The following is a 20144-nucleotide window of genomic DNA, read 5'->3' on the forward strand; positions in this document are numbered from 1 at the left end:
CAAACTCCTTACTACTAGACATCTCTCCATCGTCTATTTTTTCATAAGTGACATTTACATCTACCAGTAATTGGGATGTGAATTGAATTTGTGAATCAACTGAATGCATCTCCAGTTCCTCATTTCGAAATACATCATAGTTTTGGCCCCTGATGGAGTTCGACATTTTTATGGTTGAGCAAGGCTTCATTCGACAAACTATTAACCATTCACTAGATCTTCTTCTCTTCGTTGGGTATTCAAGATAGAAAATTTGACCATCTTGTATTGTGAAAATGAACAGTCAAACTTGTTGAATATTTTGTTTGCATGAATCTCAACTAAATTGTAATTTACATGTATCTTGGTACCTGTTCTTGGAGTCGGATTACATCATGAATATTTGAATAACACATTTTTTTATGGGTGAAGCAACATATTCAACCTCAATGACTTCGTCAAGTCTACCATAGTAATCAAATTCAGTATTAGTGTTGTTAATAGATCCTTTTATGCAAACACCTGAATTATAATTCAGTGTGTGTGAATCTTGTTGTGCCATGTGAAATTTGAAACCATTAACATAGTAACTAAAGTTATGATATAAATTATCGTTCGCTAATAATACACTTGAAGAAAGTAATTTAGTCTTTAACTTACATAGATTTCAAATCAGAATATAAAATTCGTCTCTAATTTTTTTTCTAACTCACTTGCACCTATTGATGGATTTTGTAGTTGTAGTTATTGTTCGTACAAGCTGTTATAGAAGATAAATTTAAGACATATGATATAACAAATAAATATAAGGGGGTAAATGTTTGAATACATAAGTTAACTCACTTTATGTAGGTTTTGATCTCGTCACAGTTGAGGAGTATGTATGTTCTTGCTGTATGGTATTCTTTTGAATTTAACCATCTACAAACAGATGCACCCATTAGCTTATCAGGAAACTTGAAATAAGAAAGCATCTCTGAGTCTATCGGTTGAGTATCATTAGAATTTTGAGGGCACTTGCGATGTTTGATTTTCATATTATTAGCAAAATAATATAAGCAAAAATAAGATGTTTTTTCAACCAGATAAGCATTACATATTGACCCCTCAACTCTTGCTTTGTTATGAATATTATTCTTTAATCTCCTCAAAAACTGTTCAAATAGATACATCTATCTATACTACATAGGACTAGCTAGTCGTGTCTCGTATAGAGGCGTCAATTTGGGTTTGGCCGTTGGTGGTTGGCCCGCCCCACTGAACAATTTAAGCGGGTTGGGTTGAAATTTTATCAACCCATTTTAAGATGGGTTTAGGTGGGTTGACCCGCCTAGGCCCGCGACTTGCGACCTGTGTGGGTTGGTCTGCGGGTTGATAAAATTTATTTTTTTCTTTAAAATTTAAAATTAAAGAAGAAAATTTAATGAATTAGTGGGCTTGACCCGTCTAAACTGCAATCGAAACTTAAAAATTTCAACTTGACCCATTTAAACTACAATCCAAATTTAAAATTTAAAATTTTCTATATTTTTTTAATTTTTTGACAGACCCATGGGTTGTCCCGCCTAACTCGCAATCCACCTTAAGTTGGGTTGGGTTGGAAATTGTCCAACTCGCCAAGTTGGTGAGCCGGCCCGCTCCGCCCTGCCATATGATGAGTTTTTGACAAGTTGGCCCGCCCCGCCCCGCCATGACCCATTCAACAACTCTAGTATCGTAAGATAAAGAAACTGGTAGATGTTCTATTGAATTAAAATAACTAAGTGGAAATATGCACTTAAGTTTACATAGTATAAAAAGAATATCTGTTTCTAGTCGAAGCATATCAGCCGTTATAATAACCCTCGATGTCAAAGCTTTGAAAAACATATTCAATTCTGTAAACTTTTATCAAACATTATTAGGAAGTAAGTCATGGAAAGCTATAAGAATAAGTTTTTGCATGAACACGTGACAGTCATGACTTTTCATTCCAAATATTTTTAATTTGTTCATATCTACACATGAAGCCATATTCGAGGCATACCTATCAGAGAATTTGATTTCTTTCAACCAACTACATAAAACTTACTTACCTTCTTTGTCCAATGTATAACAAGTCTTTGGAAATTTATTAGTTGTTTCATTCTAATGCAACTCAAGTCTGCTAACTAATACTTTCAATTTCTCACATGATTTTACTATGTCTTTAGTTTTTCAGGAACATTCATCACAATATTGAAGATATTATTGAAAAAAATTTCAACATGCATCATATCTAAATTATGTCGAATGAGTAGATATTTCGAATATGACAACTCTTAAAATATGTTCTTTTCTTCCAATCATACTTGCACACTCTAACAATGTATTTATTTAAATCATTAGAACCTGTCTGAGTTATTGGTCTAAATTTATAGTTGTCTATTTCTTCAAATATTTCTTATCCTGTCTTGATTATGGGTGGAAGTTTTCTAACTACTTCATTTTTTATGAACTTTTTCTTATTTCATTTGAAAGAGTGTTCTTTTGGTAAAAATTTACGATTATTATCAAACTAAGATATATTCTCACTGCAAGATAATGAAAATGTATCAGACTCTGTCATGTAATATGAACATGTTAATTTACCACTCTTACTCCATCCTGACAATATTGAGTATGTTAGAAAATCATTAATCATCCATAATAAAGCATTATGCAAGTTAAAATTTATTTTACTTGCAATATCATAAGTCTCTGATCCTACATTCCATAATTCATTCAGCTTGATAGTCAAGAGTTGTAAATATAAATATCTAGCTTCTCTTTCAGATTTTTTAGACCTGGAATAAGCACAGTTATGAATATATATTCGTCTTTCATGTACATCCATGACGACAAGTTATATGTTGTTAATATAACTGATCAAGATGAATATTATTGTCTAGATTGATCAAATGACTAAAATCCATCTGCTGAAAGTCTCAATCTTACATTACGTGGTTCCATTGCAAAGAAGAGAAATGTTGTATCAAGATGTTTTCATGCAAGGGAGTCAGAAGGATAACACATTATATCTCCTTCGTATACATGCTCATGATGCCACTTCATGTGGCTTGTTGCGCAGATGCATACAAACGTTGAAGTCTAGCAGTTAACGGGAAGTAATACATAACTTTCCATGGTAAATTCTTCTTTTTTCCTAATATGCAATTATGTTGCTTATAATGAGGGTGATTACACATTTTGCATTCAATAAGTTCACTGTCTTTATTCTAAAAGATGATGTAGTTATTTATACAACAATCAATTTTTTCCACAGGCAAACCTAAATTTCTAACCAATTTCTTTGTACCGTAGAAGTTATTAGTTATTATGTTATCAGTAGAAAACAACTTTTACAACAATTAATAAATACATCGTAATATCGTTTTGAGAAATAATGTTCTGTCTTAATATTCAATAACCTTGAAATTGCTGATAGTTAGAAAATGACCAGAAGGAATGTCTTCCCATACTTCTCTTCACTAGCCTTTAATATGTCATATAGTTTCTGAACTTCAAGTGTTGGTATTTCATCTATATTTGAATGATCACTCGCATTCATCATATCGTAAACCATTGATTGCATTGCATTATCATTAGATGATGATTTCTCTTGAGCAATAGGGCCAAATGATAAAGCAACAGAAGGTCCAATTGACTTAAACAAATAAGACTCTTCATGACAGTATCAGTTGTAGTAATTTAGAACAAATCCATTTCTATTTAGATGTACTTTCATGGTATCCTCATCATAGAAAAGTTGTATTTCTATATTTGCAATGATTATACGAACAACGTAACTAATCACCATGCATACAGTTTGGATAACACTTAGTAAAGTTCACAAACTCTTCAACTCCATCAAAATATTATTTAGTGATAAATCCATTTTCTAACCTATTGTACATCCAATTTTTATTCATATACATTATAACTTAATGAGAAATAAATTTATAACATTATTGAATGTGTAAAACTAAGCATGTATATAATTTAAACTTAATTGTAAGTAAATCATTAAATAACCATCAATAAATAACCATTCACGATATACCTAAAATCGGTACGTAAAGAAGCTAGAGTCTCTAAAGAAAATGCCAAAGTCTACACAAATAATGCTAAATAAAGAAGTCTATATAAACAATATTATGAAGTCAACAATCAAATAGAAGTGTGCACAAACAACAATTATTTCTAGATTTTCATGCCTGCTTCACAAATACCAAACTCTTGGTTGGCCAAGCTCACAGCCAAGGCTAGCTGAGGCCACGACCAAGCTTGCAGCCAGGGCTGAGGCCGCGAGCTTGGCCACGGTCGGCCAAGCTCGCGGCAAGGGCTGGGGTCGTGAGCTTGGTCGCAATTGGCCAAACTCCTAACCAGGGCTGATGCCGTGAGCTTGGCCATGGCCGGCCAAGCCGAGGCTGCGGTTGGCCAAGCCAACCCCGCGTCCGGCCTCGCGACCAACGGGAAGGGGAGAAGAGAGGGAAGAGGGTTACTTGTGTGTCGGAGAGGAGATCGTGTGTCGGAGATGACACGACGACGATTGGAGAGAGAGGAGCGGGATCCATGAGATAGGGAAAAATCTGATCGGGAAATCCTAAAATTACTAATTTAGCGATGAAAATTTAATTTTGTCGCTAATTTGGTCGTTAATTGCAGGTTTTATTATAGTCAGAAGTGGAAGAGGGGTAGAGGGAGTTTACCTTGAGGTGCCACCAATGGTGGAGCGACATTAGACATTGTTCCAAGAAGCCTTCAACCATCAAGGGATCCTCGCCCAACACCTACACCGATGTGGAATTGGGGTTTCACCCTCACAGAGTGAAGAGGTTTTGGTCGCATGACATTGCGAGGATAAGTTATAAGGCTAAGGAGTTCACGAAGAGGCTTTGGTTGTGTGGAGTCGCAAGGAGGATGGTTGTGAGACCTAGGATTTGAGATCAATCATGTGGAGAACAAATTGTGAGGTCAAGAAGAGGATATTGATTGGGTGGAGGGTGGATTGTGAGGCAAAAAGAGATTGCAAGGTGATCGATTGCGTAGAGGATGGATTTTATGGTGTCAATATCGTCATTGCTCCATGTCTCAGTGCGAGAGCAGAATGAATAATCTCAACTGTGCTGATTGGCATGCCTCAAGACTTTAATCCATATATGTTACTCTTGTCTATTGAAACCATGTTAGCTTACCTAGGTCATTACGTAAATGTAGCAACCACATGTTGTAAAAGGAAAAAGTGGTTCTACTTGGTTTTTATATGATATAACTTGTTAACATCAAATGTATTCTCTGTATGTTTTGAAGGTGACTGCAATATGAAGCTTGAGATTACATATAAACTCTCAGATTCTTGTAGGTTAACAGAACAATGAAAATTTCAATATACAAGTATAGCCAATTGCTCTTTAAGAAAAAAATGGAATGCCCTTAAAGTTAACTGTACTAATAATTGTTTTGAGCATTTAGATTAATGTTTGTCATTACAAATGTGAGAAATCTAGCACTCTTTTTAATCTCTGATGATTCTTCAGCTGTGGTGGTATTAACAAGTGATTGATAATAATTTTTTGCTGGGATTTTTGCTTGTGCTTATTTCAGTGTGAACTATTATTGATATGGTTTTTATCACTTCTAATACTGTTGTTTTTTGCAGGATGTTAATAATCCTATTTTGAAAGAGATACTCTCGAAGAGTCCATTGTCAACAATGCCACCATGTTTTTTTCTATATTGCCTTATAACTCCGTTGTTAGAGGAAACTGTTTATCGCGGATTCCTTCTATCATCTCTTGCATCGACAATGAAATGGTGGCAAGCTATCATTTTTAGTTCATTTATTTTCAGCATAGGCCATTTTTCTGGCGATAACTTTTTGCAACTCTTTCTTGTTGGCTGTGTTCTTGGTTCTGCATATTGTTGGACTGGGCAATTGGCTTCTTGCTTCACCATCCATTCTATGTATAATGCAATTATATTGTTAATAACCTTCCTATCTTAGTTCTTATAAAGGATGTTGAAAGTGACTTTAATGGCATCAGTATTCTTTTTGTTTGTCATATCTTGAAAGATGAAAAATTGAGTCCATGAATTATAGTTAAACTTTAATTTAAATATGTTAGGACTTTAATCATCAGTTCTTTTTGTTGTTATCTTGAAAGATGAGGAAAGCATCTTCAATTATAGTTAAACTCTAATTTAAATAGTTAGGACTCTTAGTTTATTTGTTGTTATGATGAAAGAGTGACACCTTCATTCATAGACCACTAAACATAAAGTTGTTAATTGAATGATTAAGTAGCTAACTGCAATTTGTTAGTCCAGTGAACTATCTTAGTATCAACTTGAGAATAATGCTAAAATATAAACTCCCTATTCTCAAACTTTCAAATTTATTATTATTATTATTTAAAATAGCATCATTCTTCTCCAAAAAGAAAAATATTGACAACTTCAATTAAATTATGTTAAGTTATTGACTTATCAACTTGTCAGATCAGTCTCATTAAATGGGAGAAATTATAACAATAATAAATGAAATATTTTTCAATGTATAAAAAACTATGATATCAAACAATAACTTTGTAGTTTGTTTAAGTTAAGGTTTTATGAATATTAAACTACTGGTAAAAATAAAATTTTGAATTGAAGTGAAAATGAAAATAATAAGTTGGAATAGTACTATATATGATATGATCCAATCTAATCTTATCCTACCGGCGTAGCATACGAAAGAGAGAGTTTGACTGTGTAGCGGAGCTTATACTGCATGAAGGCTAAATGTTGTCCAAACCCTAAATCCCTCGGGCCAAGAGTCGCTTGCCCCACTTCTCGCTCTTGTGTCGGAGTTCCCATTTTAACGTTGCCTCTTATTGTACTCTTATTAGATTTTTTTCCTTTTGTCTCGATGAATCCTTCATCTACTCTCCAGAATCTCAAGAGGATTTGATATGTACAAGATTCGATATATCATATGTTTTGAATGTCATGAACGGATATCATTCAGATTCAGGAATGGATCATTGGATAGTTGTCAAGACACTTCTTAAAGTACTTGCGAAGAAATAAAAATTTATTCTTGGTACGGTCTGGGTACATATTCATTTTGAATTATGACATAATAAGTTGGAAGTATTTCAAATAAAATGCTATTACAACTTGTGAAACAGCAAACGAAGCAGTTTGGATCAGGAACTTAGAATGATTCCAACCATTATTGAAGCATTACTTACTTACTGCGACAACAATGGAGCAATCGCGTAAGTGATGGAACCTACGTCTCACCGTCAAGGTCAATTGATCAGGAAAATTATTAGTAAAAGAGAAATACAATTCAAGAAGAATCTCATCAAAAGAAACCTTGTGGATCCTTTAATCTTTACCTCAAAGTAAATTTGAGGAACATATAGAGATGCGTGGTATTGGATACCATGGCAATTGACCTTAGGCTAAGTGGGAGTCTGTTAGATTTTGAGAGGTGTCCTAAGGAAATCATCTTACGATTATACTATTTATTAGATAAATAATAATTCACTATTTGAGTGCACATTTTTCTATGTGTTTGATTAGATCTTAAACTCAATTACTGAATGTCCGCAATACGATTCATAACATGAGAGAATTTATGATTCGATCACAACTAGTGAACATCTCTGTATATGCAATTATGAATGTATTGAAATTATTTCTAGTCAAGGAATTGATGAGCACGAACGTCATCGATTCTGTTGAGACTAGCACGTTTTGAACTCCTTGGTTAGCCAAGCAACTGATCTCGCTAGCTGGAGACATTGGATGTTGAGAGTTAAACGTGGATGCTGATTAAATGTAACCAATTCATTAAAGTGACCTGCCTTGAGACTTCATATGATTATATATATATATCAATGAAAATCTTAGCAGTTTAAGTGCGAATTTCCTTTGACTTGCGGTATTTAAGTCATCTTGGTCATAAAAGCTTATACTTTGACATCTTAAGCAAACATCTCCGATGAGGTATGAACCCGAGATGATTGGGTATAAGTTGAAATGCCCGAAGGTGTTTGAATAACCCACAGAGGATTCACCTCTCTTTAGAAAAGAAGACGTTTATCCTGAGGTCGCTTGTCAGGATTGTTACTAAAAGTCTTTGGCCAAAATATTACATGTCAAAAGTATGATATTCTTAGATACATGTACAAGTAACTTGAATCCACAGGACAAGAAAGCTAGTTTGGAGCTAGGTGTTACGTAGTCAGCCTAGTGGGGACTAACACACATAGACCATGTAAGATACCGAAAATTTTTTGCTATGGACTAACACACATAGACCATGGACCATGTCCTGAACCAAACGGGTATACGATGGTGAAAGGAACGAGACACGGTTTCATTGGAGCTGCTGAAAAGTTTAGAAGATATTCTGGAATCAATCATTGATTTTTCAGTCAATTGGGGATCATGATGTACTACTAGGTGCTACTCATGATCGTTTGTAATTAATGGTTAATTACGGACGACCAACATAACCAGGAACCTATTAGGTCACACGCACTACAAAATCTCCGAAAGCTTTAAAACGAGTTTGAGAATTGGATTCTCAGAACGAGAGAAATAAAGTCTAGTTGGACCAGACAAAGGATAAAATGATGGAATTTATCTTATGAAGACGAAATGAACAAAATTGATTTCATTCAAATCAGAGATCGTTTGGTTAGTGAACCAAACGATTCAATTTTAAATCAAATTGAACCAACTTGATTTGATTCATGATGGAAGGTGTCTTTGTAAAATGGAAGAGATGAGAAGCTTTGTCTTGTGAAGATGAAGTGAACAAAATTAATTTGGGTCAAATCAGAATTCGTTTGATTAGTGAATCAAGCGATTTAGTTTTGAACCCGATTTGTTAGAGTAAACCTTATAAATTCGGTTCGCTACCATATCGGTCTGAACCAAAGCCGGTTCAGCCCTTTTTTTTTTTTTGGGTCCGGTTCATCGCAGCCCGCGCCGAAACAACCTTGGCGTAGTGTAGAGTCCCTAATAAAACCGAGATCGCGATTTTTCGCCACTGTTTATCTTCTTCACCGTAGCCACGGCGCCGAACAGGGCTCTTCTTCCCGCGATGCGACGCTGCCTCTTTCTTCTCCGCGCCGCGTCGCCATCTTCGCGCTCGGGAGCCCGCCGGTTGCCGTGTTCGGGAGTTCGCCGTCTGCCGCGCTAAGGAGCTTGCTGTCTTCGCGTTTGGGAGTTCGCTGTCTGCCGCGCTCAAGAGTTCGCCGTCTTCGCGCTCGGGAGCTCGCTGTCTGCCGCGCTAAGGAGCTCGCCGTCTGCCGCGCTCGGGATCTCGCCGTCCCTGCTTCCGTGTTCGAGAGATCGCCGCTGCAGCCGGCGTTGGACGCCGCCGCCGGATTTCTCTGCAACCGCGTGGAGAAGAGCAGAACCCTAGTCTTGACTACTGACATGATTGCTAGGTATACCTTATCAACGTTTCTAGCATACTTTGGATGAAAGTGAGAGCTCGGCGGTGTAGCGGAGTTGGTACCTATGGAGGAACTAAATGCTATCCAAACCCTAAACCCTCCGTCCAAGAGCCGCTTGCCCCACCTCCCGCTCCTGCGTCGGAGTTCCCATCTCGATAGTGCCTCTTATCATACTCTTGTTAGGATCTTCTCCTTTTGCCTCGATGAATCGTTCATTTGCTCTCCAGAATCTCGAGAGGATCCGAGACCCATCTTCGGTGCTGAAATTTCTGATCCCTCCTTCTGCGAAAAAGATTTCGCCTTTGATCGAAGCAATGGTGGAGCTTTGCTTGTGGAGCTTGGGCGTGGTTGCAGTGGGAATATAAGCCCTAGCCTCCATGTTGCTTCAAGTCGTAATCTTGGGTTGGATGAGAAATTGGGGGATGAGAAGTGGGGAAATTGTGAGGCGGTGAAGGACCTTATGTCTGAAAGTTCGAAGCTTCACTTTGGAGTTGATGAAGGTCAGGCTTCGGGTAGAATGGTGGAGCTAGATCATCAGCAAGGGGACAGTGGTCTAGGTGTTGATCGAGTTCAGAAAGGTATGATCATTGACACAACTAAGAGAATATTTTACTTGACGTCTCCATTTGATAATTGTTTTGATTTCTTTGAACTACTAGGAGTACATGGTAGCATACTTGGCTTAGCTGGAGGATTGGACAGCAAAGTTGCTGATGCCCAGCCTGACAATACACCTTGCCTTGATTCCGATATTCAGATTGTTGAGACAATTGGCAAATCAGAAGAAAGGAACAAAGATATACTAGAAGCTACAGAAGTTAATAGAACAAGAACAGAAGATTTTGAGTTGAAAACATTTACTAATTCCACTGAATTGCTTGGGGGAAAAGTGAATGGACACACTGAGTCTGTTAAAGATTCCATTACATATTTGTCTACTGATAAGCTTCTGGTGGTTCAACCCCAGGAGGATATGTCTAACTCCACAAATGAATCAGTTGAAAAACATCAGGAAACACTCTTGGATTCTTCCACAAACACTTCAGTTCAGGAACAATTACATAAGAGCCTTTTAGATTCATTACCACATTCAAACTCCACAAATGAACCAGTTGAAAAACATCAAGAAACACTCTTGGATTCTTCTATGGAATGTTTAGTTCAGGATCAATATCATAAGAGCCTTTTAGATTCCTTACTAGATTCAGACAGCGAAGAAGTTGAAGAAGGGCAAATTCCTGGTGATTTTTGGAATTCAGATGACTTTGGGTCCTTGGTGATACATCAGAATAATTTTCACCAGGGTCAGAAAACAGATAAAGTTTCTGATTGGAGTGGCATTCTTAATAAAGAAGGCCCTGATTGTCTCACTAAGCCTCTTGGAACTAATTCTTCTGGCAAGAACATTTTCTTGAGTGCTTCTAACCTGAATATGGATAATCATTATGCATGTGTTGATGAAGATAACATTACTGATGATATTAATTTGGATGATATACATCTAAATGTTGAATTAAAAAGTTGTCATGATGTACCTTTGATGGATGCCAAGAAGCATGAAGTTGCATTGCCTACTCTTACGTTGGATGAAGAGAACACAATCTGTCAGAATGTGAGTAATGTTGATATACTTCTTTTATCAGTAAGTCAATTTATTCTTTTAACTTTGAAGGTGATATGGGCGTTATAAAATTATTGTCCAAAAATTGATATTCGTACTTATTATCAATAAACTTATCTTTCTACATTTTTCTAATAGTTAAATGATTATGTTTCCATCCATTGGTTACATTCTATCTTTGGCCATCTCTTTGTCACTGATCACTGTTTACACAGAATGCATGTTTTCCTTTGATAGTGATCTTAGATTTTTCTGCTCCATTCCTATTTCTAAGCAACATTATGATCAAAACTTTATGATTTGTATGATAAGCACTGCTATTCATTTGGACTTTGGGTTGTTTGGTTGACTGAAAAAGCCCTTGTATACAATTACAACTCAAAATAATCAGAATTATTGCAGTATGCAATTCGCTGATAGGAGACTGAACCTTCAAACTCAATTTTTTAATTTAGCAGCCTTCGTTCTTCATTGTTGCCTGATTTTGTTTGGTCTGTGTCTCCATCTTTTTACAGGCTGGTAAAGTTGGACCAAAGAGAAAAAGAGGTGCTTTAACCGAGGAAAGAAAAGCACAGAAAAAGGTGGCTGCAATGTTCATATATACACCGAAGCTCTTAAGCCATCATCATTTTTTGAAAATGCCACATCTAGTAGATAGCCATCAAACTGAATCCCTTTTTTTGGTTTGCTTGTTTCTCCGCAGAAAGCTAAGAGAAGGAAAAGAGCAGAGAAAGAGAGGGAACAAGGAGTTAAGAGATTGAAGCTTCCGCCAGTAGTAAAGCCAAAAGCAGTTAAACTGTGCAACTTTTATATGATAGGCAGATGTCAGCAGGTTAGTTTATCGATTTCTACAGTTTGGATTTGTGTATTTTTACAGATGTGTATGGTTCAATGTTTTGCTTATTTGTTTTGTATATTGTCTATCAATCTCTTAATTTATATTGTTTACTCTTATTGACGTATATCATACTTGGTATGAGATTTTAGCACATAATGAATGCATTGCAACTTATCTTCTTTGGTTCTCCAAATCATTTATTTCAGTAAGATGGCATTTCCATCTCGTCATTATATTCTGTTCGGTTAATGTTGATTTCATCTATTATAAACAATCAATTCTGTACTTTAGGAAAGTTTAAATACAAAGGTGTACATGAAGATTATCAATTTGGTAAATTATATGACGGGTGTTAATATTCCCATTAGGGAGAGACTTAAAGTTGGATGAGCATTTCATTACATCAAATAGATTTTTTCTTCACTAGGAAGACAGAAAAAAATGTGTAAAAAAACCTACTTATAATTTTAGAAAACTAGATGGTAGAATTTTAAGAAATAAGATTTGTCAAAGATAGAATGTTGAAAGAATTTAGAATGAGGAGTTTCATGATATTGATATTTTGGGGGCATTAATAACCTCAAATAGTTAGGACAAACGAGGCTTCATGATGATGATGATACATATTTATAGAGTAATTTTTGGAGTTCTAAAGCTAAAGGTAAAATATATAAGGAGAGTTGGAAAGTTGTAAAGTTAATTAATGAGCATTCCATAGATAATTTGATTTAAGAGATTGAAAATTTTGGTAGATTTAGCAATCGTAGATTTGGAAGAAAGTATAGGTATGTGAAAGTATAGATTCACATTATATTTTTCTTGAAATTTGGTAGAGTTAAGGAAATTAATGTTTAATTTAGTGAACTTAGTTATTCAATAAATTTTATACATATTTATAAGAATCAAGGTGATATATAATACTGTCCAAATTATAGAGGCATAAAGTTGATAAGTCATACCATGAAATTTTGAAAAAATAATTACTGAGAGGAAAATTAAAGATGAGACAGTCATTTTCAAAAATTAATTTGGTTTAATGTTTGGAAGATCAACCATAGATGTTAATTATTTGATAAGATAACTAGTCGAAAAAAATAGAGAAGAGAAATAACATTTATGGATATTTATTTATTGATTTAGAAAAAGGTCATAGTAGAATCCTTAGCCGATGTTTGGGATAGGTTTTGGAGAAAAAAAATATCTTGTAGCTGTATTGTTTTAATAATCCTGATTTACTGGGAGTGTGATAAATATTTTTTTCTATGGTTGTTGGTTTACACCTAGTTACCCAGACAATTATTGTGGTAAGTTCTAGAGAAGAATTTGTTTTTTTAATTATATTGTAATTGAACTTTAAGAGTGTGGGTTTTTTTTTCCTTCTATAAGTAGATGCTGGTTTCATCTAAGAGCTCTAAGTCCTATCCTTTTTTACGCTATTACTAAACCAACTAATAATCATATTCAAGATGAACACTTAGCATACATTATTTACAATTAATATTGGTTCTAAAGCTAGTATGGAAAAAATAGATTTTTAATTTGTATACTATTAGTGATATAACCTTGCATTGCATAAAGTTCATTGGAGAGATAAGATTCCTATAGCCAACCCAAATAACTAGGACAAACATGGGTTGATGATGATAAGTTGTTCCTGATGTCACATTATGATGATCTATAGAATCTTAACTACTACTAATTTTTTTTGAGGAAAAGATAACCCGGGATTAAGAAAGTTAAATATGGTTGAAATAAATCATCGTTGGCACCACATGAAGTGCACAAATGCCAAAAATCTTAACTACTACCCTAATTTCATTAGCCGTGTTATTACTTGATTCTTGTGATGTTATTACTTGATTCTTGTGATCTTCAAGGTGATTTGAGAGAGCTCACATCTTAAGAAATTTTATCCAGGATATCATTTTTATTGTGCATTCATTTCCTGATGTCTTGATCCTGTGTTGTATGTGATTTCGCTGTGGCTGGTTGCGATGAGACAAGCTGACATGGTCTTCAGGTTTTTAGCTAAAGTTTGAGCAAAGCAAAACATGGTCAAAACTTTCTCAAAAAATGAAAGTCTATCAAAAAATGTTATCCATGGTCTCGGTGGTTAAATTTGTTATTTTTGTTGTCTATAATGATTATTATACCAGTTAATCCAATTCTTTTTCAGCTGTCGTACAGAAATCTCACATAAGATTTTTTTTTCATGCAGGGAGATTTGTGCAAATTTTCCCATGATGCCACACCTCACACAAAGTCACAGGTAGAGTTCTCACCTAGAATATATATTCTTTCTCCAAGGTTTGGATTTTTTTTAAACCCCTTTATTATTAGTGATAGTTTACTATTTATGGTTACCTGAAGAACATCGCTTTGTGTTTTTTTTATGACTTGGTTTGGAAACTTCATGTTACTTGACATATGATGGATAATTCTGCATGCCCATATGGATAAGTGTCATTTCCTTTTTCTTCTTTCATCTTCTAATGCAAGATAAACCATGTGCCTCAATTGTGACTTGGTCCATAAACTTCATGTTACTTGACATATGATGGATAATTCTGCAGCCCATATGGATAAGTGGCATTTCCTTTTCCTGCTTTCATCTTCTAATGCAAGATAAACCATGTGCCTCAATTGACAATCTCATCGGTCTTTGTGATTGGGTACCCTGATAATTGGATACTTGGCTCTCAAATTGTTTGTGTTGGGTTGAGGTGCCTATATATATGCAAGTAGGGGTTAATTTTTGGCTTCCTTTATACAAGTAGGGTACTTAAATTGCAGGTACATGTGAATACATGCATATCATAGCCATTAAGTCTACTATGTGAATACATATATATTTAAGTTAGATATTAATAGGTATTTTAGAGTTTGGGGTATGCTTTTTTCTAATTGAGTAAGCTTTAACTGAGGAATAAGTATTAGAGAATATATAATGAGAATTAGGTAACATGCACATAATCAGGTTTATGTTGAGATAGTACCAAAAATTGATGATACCTAGCTCATTGCCATCTTGAAAGAGGAGGGCTAGGGGTCTATTGGTAGAAGCATTGAGTTAGAGGTATCAAGTGGATTGGACCGCCCATGGTTCGGCTTGACACGACACACTTAAACCATAATGGGTTTGGGCCATATTGGGCCTGACTCACCCCCTATGCTGACATGGGCCTAGTGTGGATGTGGTCATGCATGACACATCCCAAACGAGCTAGCTTGACAACCCCATCTCCAATTTGAATTTAGTTGGTATTATTTTTACGAAAATCCCCATCAACAGTTATAAATGTTAATTTTAAAGGGTGTTTTGGTCAAACACCCTTAAAATGACCAAAATACTCTAATCCTTTTTATTCATCATAGACACACTCTTAAGCTCTCGTATGCTTAATTCTCTCAAACAATTTCATTTTGGACAAAAATCAAAAGAGTGCCTCTTATTTTTGTTATTGTTACAAGGGTGCCCTAGTTTGAAAAAAATATCAAAACACCATCACATTTTTCATTTGAAAATGCCCTTGTTCCAACACTATTGTAGCAACTTTGGTCAAAATTGCTACATGTGTAGCTCTTTTAGCCAAAACTGCTACAAACAATTTTGGTACGATGTAGTAGTTTTGAACAAAACTGACACATGTTGTGGCCAGTGTTAACCAAAATTGCTACAACAATACTAGAACAAGTGTATTTTCAGTATGAAAAATGGGATGAAGTTTTGTTTCAATATGTTTTCGAATTGGGGTGCCCTTGATGATAACAAAAATAAGGGTCACCCTTTTCATTTTTGCCCCTTTCATTCTCTAATGTCCCCTTTAATCTCTTTTAATTTTATTAATTTTCTATATTCTTGTTAATTAGCATAATATATAATGTATTTTTATATACATACAATTCATAGTACATATATGTTAATTCTTGTTGCGACGTCACCCATCTTAGCACCATTGCACCAACATTCATGGTCTCATCAATTTGTCCTCGTCTCTTCTTACAAGGTACCCATTGTTTTAAAAATTCTCATTTCAATTTTTTATTATTTATTTATCAAGCAAAATCTTATCAATTCTTTAATTAATCTTTATAGTGTATTATTGTAAAATATAATCACCGATAGTGGCACACCAAGTTTGGGGGTGGCAAGTTGAACATCGAGTCGTTGTAGGTGGGTGAATACCAACTTGATCCTGAATTGTACGATGGGTCATGGAGCAATTCTTTGGTGTGGCTGGAGATAAGTATCACAACCTTTCCTTCTCAACCCACCCACAAACCTATCTACGACTAACTTTGGCGACAACTCTTGCTCGTGACAAAGAAGAGGTAAGCAATGGCGATACTCGCAAATCTTCTGGTGGAATCAACCGTCTCTCTTGCTACATCAAATCTAATGATACAAGAGAGGTTGTATAAGTCAATCTCCTTGGCATTGTAGTCTCCTTAGGATCTCACTACATCCAATCAACCACCTTTTAAGGTTGTACAAGAAACTATCAACCTCCTTGGCATCACGAGCATCCTTATAGATGACTATTGTTGGCATTAGGATAATATTGATGTTGCTGACACTTGAACACCTTGAGCTAATCCCACATGTGCCTATGACTCATTATGTGTGTGTGGTTCCACTTCTGACAGTCAATCCTGCAACACCTACTCTGCAAATGCTCTAAGTTCGACGTGCTCCTAAGTGATAGCTTGCAGCTCCACATGCTAAGCATTCTTATAATCGAGAATGATTTTTCTTGGTGGCAACAACTAATTCACCACACTGTCTCTACACTCCGTCTCTACACCATCTATATAGTTGGTGAGATCCTCAATAATCCCATTAATGGACTTCATCTTGAAGATATCTTCCTCTAAGCTATCAGCACTAATCTCCTTTATGGTGGACTGCACCTTGGAGATAGCTTGTTCCATGGTAGCAACTTGTGATTCAATAACATCCACCTTCGTTGCCTTAGCCTTGCCACATATGCCTTGTGTGTGCTGCTTCTCCATTACACAAGATTGATTGCCCAAGGTCTCATCATTGGACGCCATTGCTCTTAAGAATAATACTTAAATGTTGGATGGTGGGAATTTTGACTCCAATATTAACTATCACAGGCTTGGTTTTAGCACCAGTTACCCCTGCGGCACAGACAACTCATCTTCGCAAAGTTGCTAAGTAGGCTTAACCTGTTAGAAACCTACACAAGAGAAGCCAAAAGACATTGAGAGAGAGCTTGAAAGATTAGTAACTAAAGTGAGATTACTATTCTTGAGGATGATTACAAGTGGAGAGAAGGAAGCTATTTTTATGCATCCTCTTGAATATATGGTTAAGATTGGGTTGATCCCATAATGTATGTTACATGTATAGAAAGCATCTACAAAGTATCTAAATATTTCATCCTATAAAATACCTAAATATTTTCATGATTAGAAAATTCTAGAAATGTGTATAATAATCTCTAAAGGAAAAACATAAAAGAGAGACCATGGGCCAAAACCATGGATCAAGAGGGTGGACTAAATAATAGATCAAGAACCTCTCTTGAGCTTGAAATTTAGTAGGTTGTGACAGATGGCTCATAATGTACTACTTGTTCTAGTGGATACAGTAGCAGTAGTGGCGCAACACAACGGACAAATAAAGATGCAATCCTCAACCAAAGGAAAGTTACCGATTCTCACATAGAAACACAGAGGAAAGGAAATTGAAAACTCTATTAAGTCAACGACTGTATCATTATATGAGATTCTAACTATAGTTTGATAGACCCTTTAATTTTTCTAATAAAACTCTAATTTTTCTAATAAAACTTAATAGACTTTTCTAAAAAAACTAAATATTTTTTTTTAAGTTCTAATAAATTATAAAAATTAACAACTTAAACAACTTTTAATAGAATTAAATTTTTGACTGTGTTATTCTCCTCAACTGAAGAGAACTTGACTCTTTCAAATGGGAAGGTGGAGTAGTTGTCAAGCGGAGACACCTTTTAGCTGAATCAAATATTTGTTGGATTATTTCTTCAATCATTGCCTTTTTTGTCAATATCTTTCCTTATTTGGTTGAGTGGGAAGGTGGAGTAGTTGTGAAGCAGATGCGCAGGTCGAGTGGTAAGGTGGAGTAGTTGTGAAGTGGAGATGCATTTTTAGTCAAATTGGATAGTTGTTGACTTATTTCTTCAATCATTGCCTTTTTTATGTCAATGTGTTTCCTTATTTTCATTAAGTAGAGGCTTGTTTTAGTGTTTAGGTAATCGCTTTGTGGATGAGAGGAGCCACTTGAATTAAGAGAGATTGGAGATGTGCATTTGTTTGAAGGATTAGTTACAAGTTGAGGACCACCTATGAGATAAGGGCTACATAACATTTAAGTTTGATAAAGATGAAGTCAGCTCGAGCGAAGTAGGTACACTAGGAGCCATTTGACCAAGCTAGCAATAAGATGATTTACTTGACAACTCATAGGTCTAAGTGATATGGTTAGTATAGAACTATGTGGATCTTGATGCTTCTTAAGGAAGGTAAGTAGGCAACCCTAGAAAGCCAAAAGATGGTGCGGACTCAATATGTATATATTTCATTCCAATAATTATCTATGACATATTGATGTGGTACCAAATTTGAGACTGTTGAACTAAACATAAGATGTAATCATGCAAATATCAAAATTTTAATTATGAAATTTCTTTCTTTAGGTTTTTTAGAAATTTTAAAATTCTTATTTTATCTTTTTTATATAAATCTAGCTGACATGCCTAGTTTGGCATGGGCACAATGTGGCCAGGCTAAAGGCTCATGCTAGGTGTGAACTTGGAACACTCTGGAGCATGTTGAGGATGGTCTGTTGTTATGTTGTGCCCATGCCAGCATTACAGAAACCAGGTCAGCATGAGCCTGAGTCGTGCTGGCCTGGGCATGGCTAATTGACATCACTAGTTGGAGAATACTCAGCCCCAAAACTCAAGACACTGATATTGTGAAATTTATTATTTCTCTTAAGTGATTGCCTTGTGACTTGATATTAAGTGCCCCATGTATATGTTTACAGCTTTTTAGACTTGTCTCACTTGCATTCTTTTAATCCTTCTCGTTTTGCAATTTTTTTCTTCTACCAGTTAACCTTAGTATCAAAGTAATCTTGTGGATTTGTACCCATTTACTTGCAAGTCATAAACATACATAGCTGTTCCATAGCTTAAATGTTATCATGACTTTTCCTTTTTATTCTTGATAACATCTAGTTGGTTGTTTCGCAGCCATGCAAGTACTTTGCTTGCGACTCTTGTTTGAAAGGCGATGAGTGCCCATTTGATCATGAACTCTCCAAGTATCCATGCCACAACTTCAAGTCAAAAGGCACATGTCATAGAGGTGATAAATGCAAGTTTTCTCATAAGGTATCCTCTTGCATAGTGTTTTCTATTGTTTTCCATAAGTTTTCATCTTTAGCTTCTTTGGCCAAAATTAACTTCATTATTCATTTCTTTAGATTGTGGATGTTGAAGGTCCCTCTTTGCCAGATGCTAGAAAGTTAGTTTCTCCACCAACAGTAGAAAATTTGAATGTAGGCATACAAAATTGTATGAACAAGAACCATGCAAATGTAAATGCTTCTGCAAAAACTATCATTTCAAGCACTACCCATGTCTCATCTAAGAATTTGGAAGCCAATTTGGGTTCTGCAAAGAAACCTATGAAATTGCCGAAGGGAATCAGCTTTATTACACTTGGAAATGGGCTGTCAAATATCACGAATAAGCTTGGGAAGAGTTTGCTTCCTGAGAAAAGTATGCACAATGACGAAAACCCAGCAAAGGAATCCAAAGAGGGACATAAAAATACTGACTGCTTGACTGCTAAACCATTTGTCAAACCACAAAATGGATCTAGTATTTTTCTTCCTAAGAAAAGCATTGCTGGTGAAGTTTTGATTAATGGAGGAGCCAGCAGCAGTTCTGCTACAACTTCCATGTCCAAAGCTCTGCAAAATGAGGCATCTGAAGCATCAAAAATTTTGGAGGAGTTTCTATTTGGTGCTAGTGGCTAGCATTTTTTATTTTTGCCTTCTATATATTCTTAGATGATGCTAATTTCATAAGCAATGCTGCTAGTTCCAAATGTTGAACTAACTCCCTACTTTCATGTACTATGCAGCAATTGTATAGTGCTGCTAGATAGCAGACTATCTGCCAAAAGTGTGGATAGTTTTTATAGTAAATGATATATGATTTTTTTA

General features: G+C 35.5%; 1 protein-coding gene across 1 annotated transcript; it reads left to right on the forward strand.

Annotated features, from left to right (window-relative positions):
* The first annotated feature begins 9364 nt into the window (after positions 1 to 9364).
* Positions 9365 to 20144, forward strand: LOC141847692 (uncharacterized). The gene is made up of 7 exons (XM_074735757.1): positions 9365 to 10018; positions 10100 to 11052; positions 11577 to 11642; positions 11765 to 11893; positions 14118 to 14168; positions 19165 to 19305; positions 19398 to 20144. The coding sequence occupies exons 1-7, from the start codon at positions 9505 to 9507 to the stop codon at positions 19953 to 19955; spliced, it is 2412 nt and encodes an 803-aa protein (XP_074591858.1). The 5' UTR covers positions 9365 to 9504; the 3' UTR covers positions 19956 to 20144.

Source organism: Curcuma longa, chromosome 16, assembly GCF_044706935.1.
Source record: "Curcuma longa cultivar G26 ecotype Majalengka, Jawa Barat chromosome 16, ITB_CL_G26_1.1, whole genome shotgun sequence".
NCBI lineage: Eukaryota > Viridiplantae > Streptophyta > Magnoliopsida > Zingiberales > Zingiberaceae > Curcuma > Curcuma longa.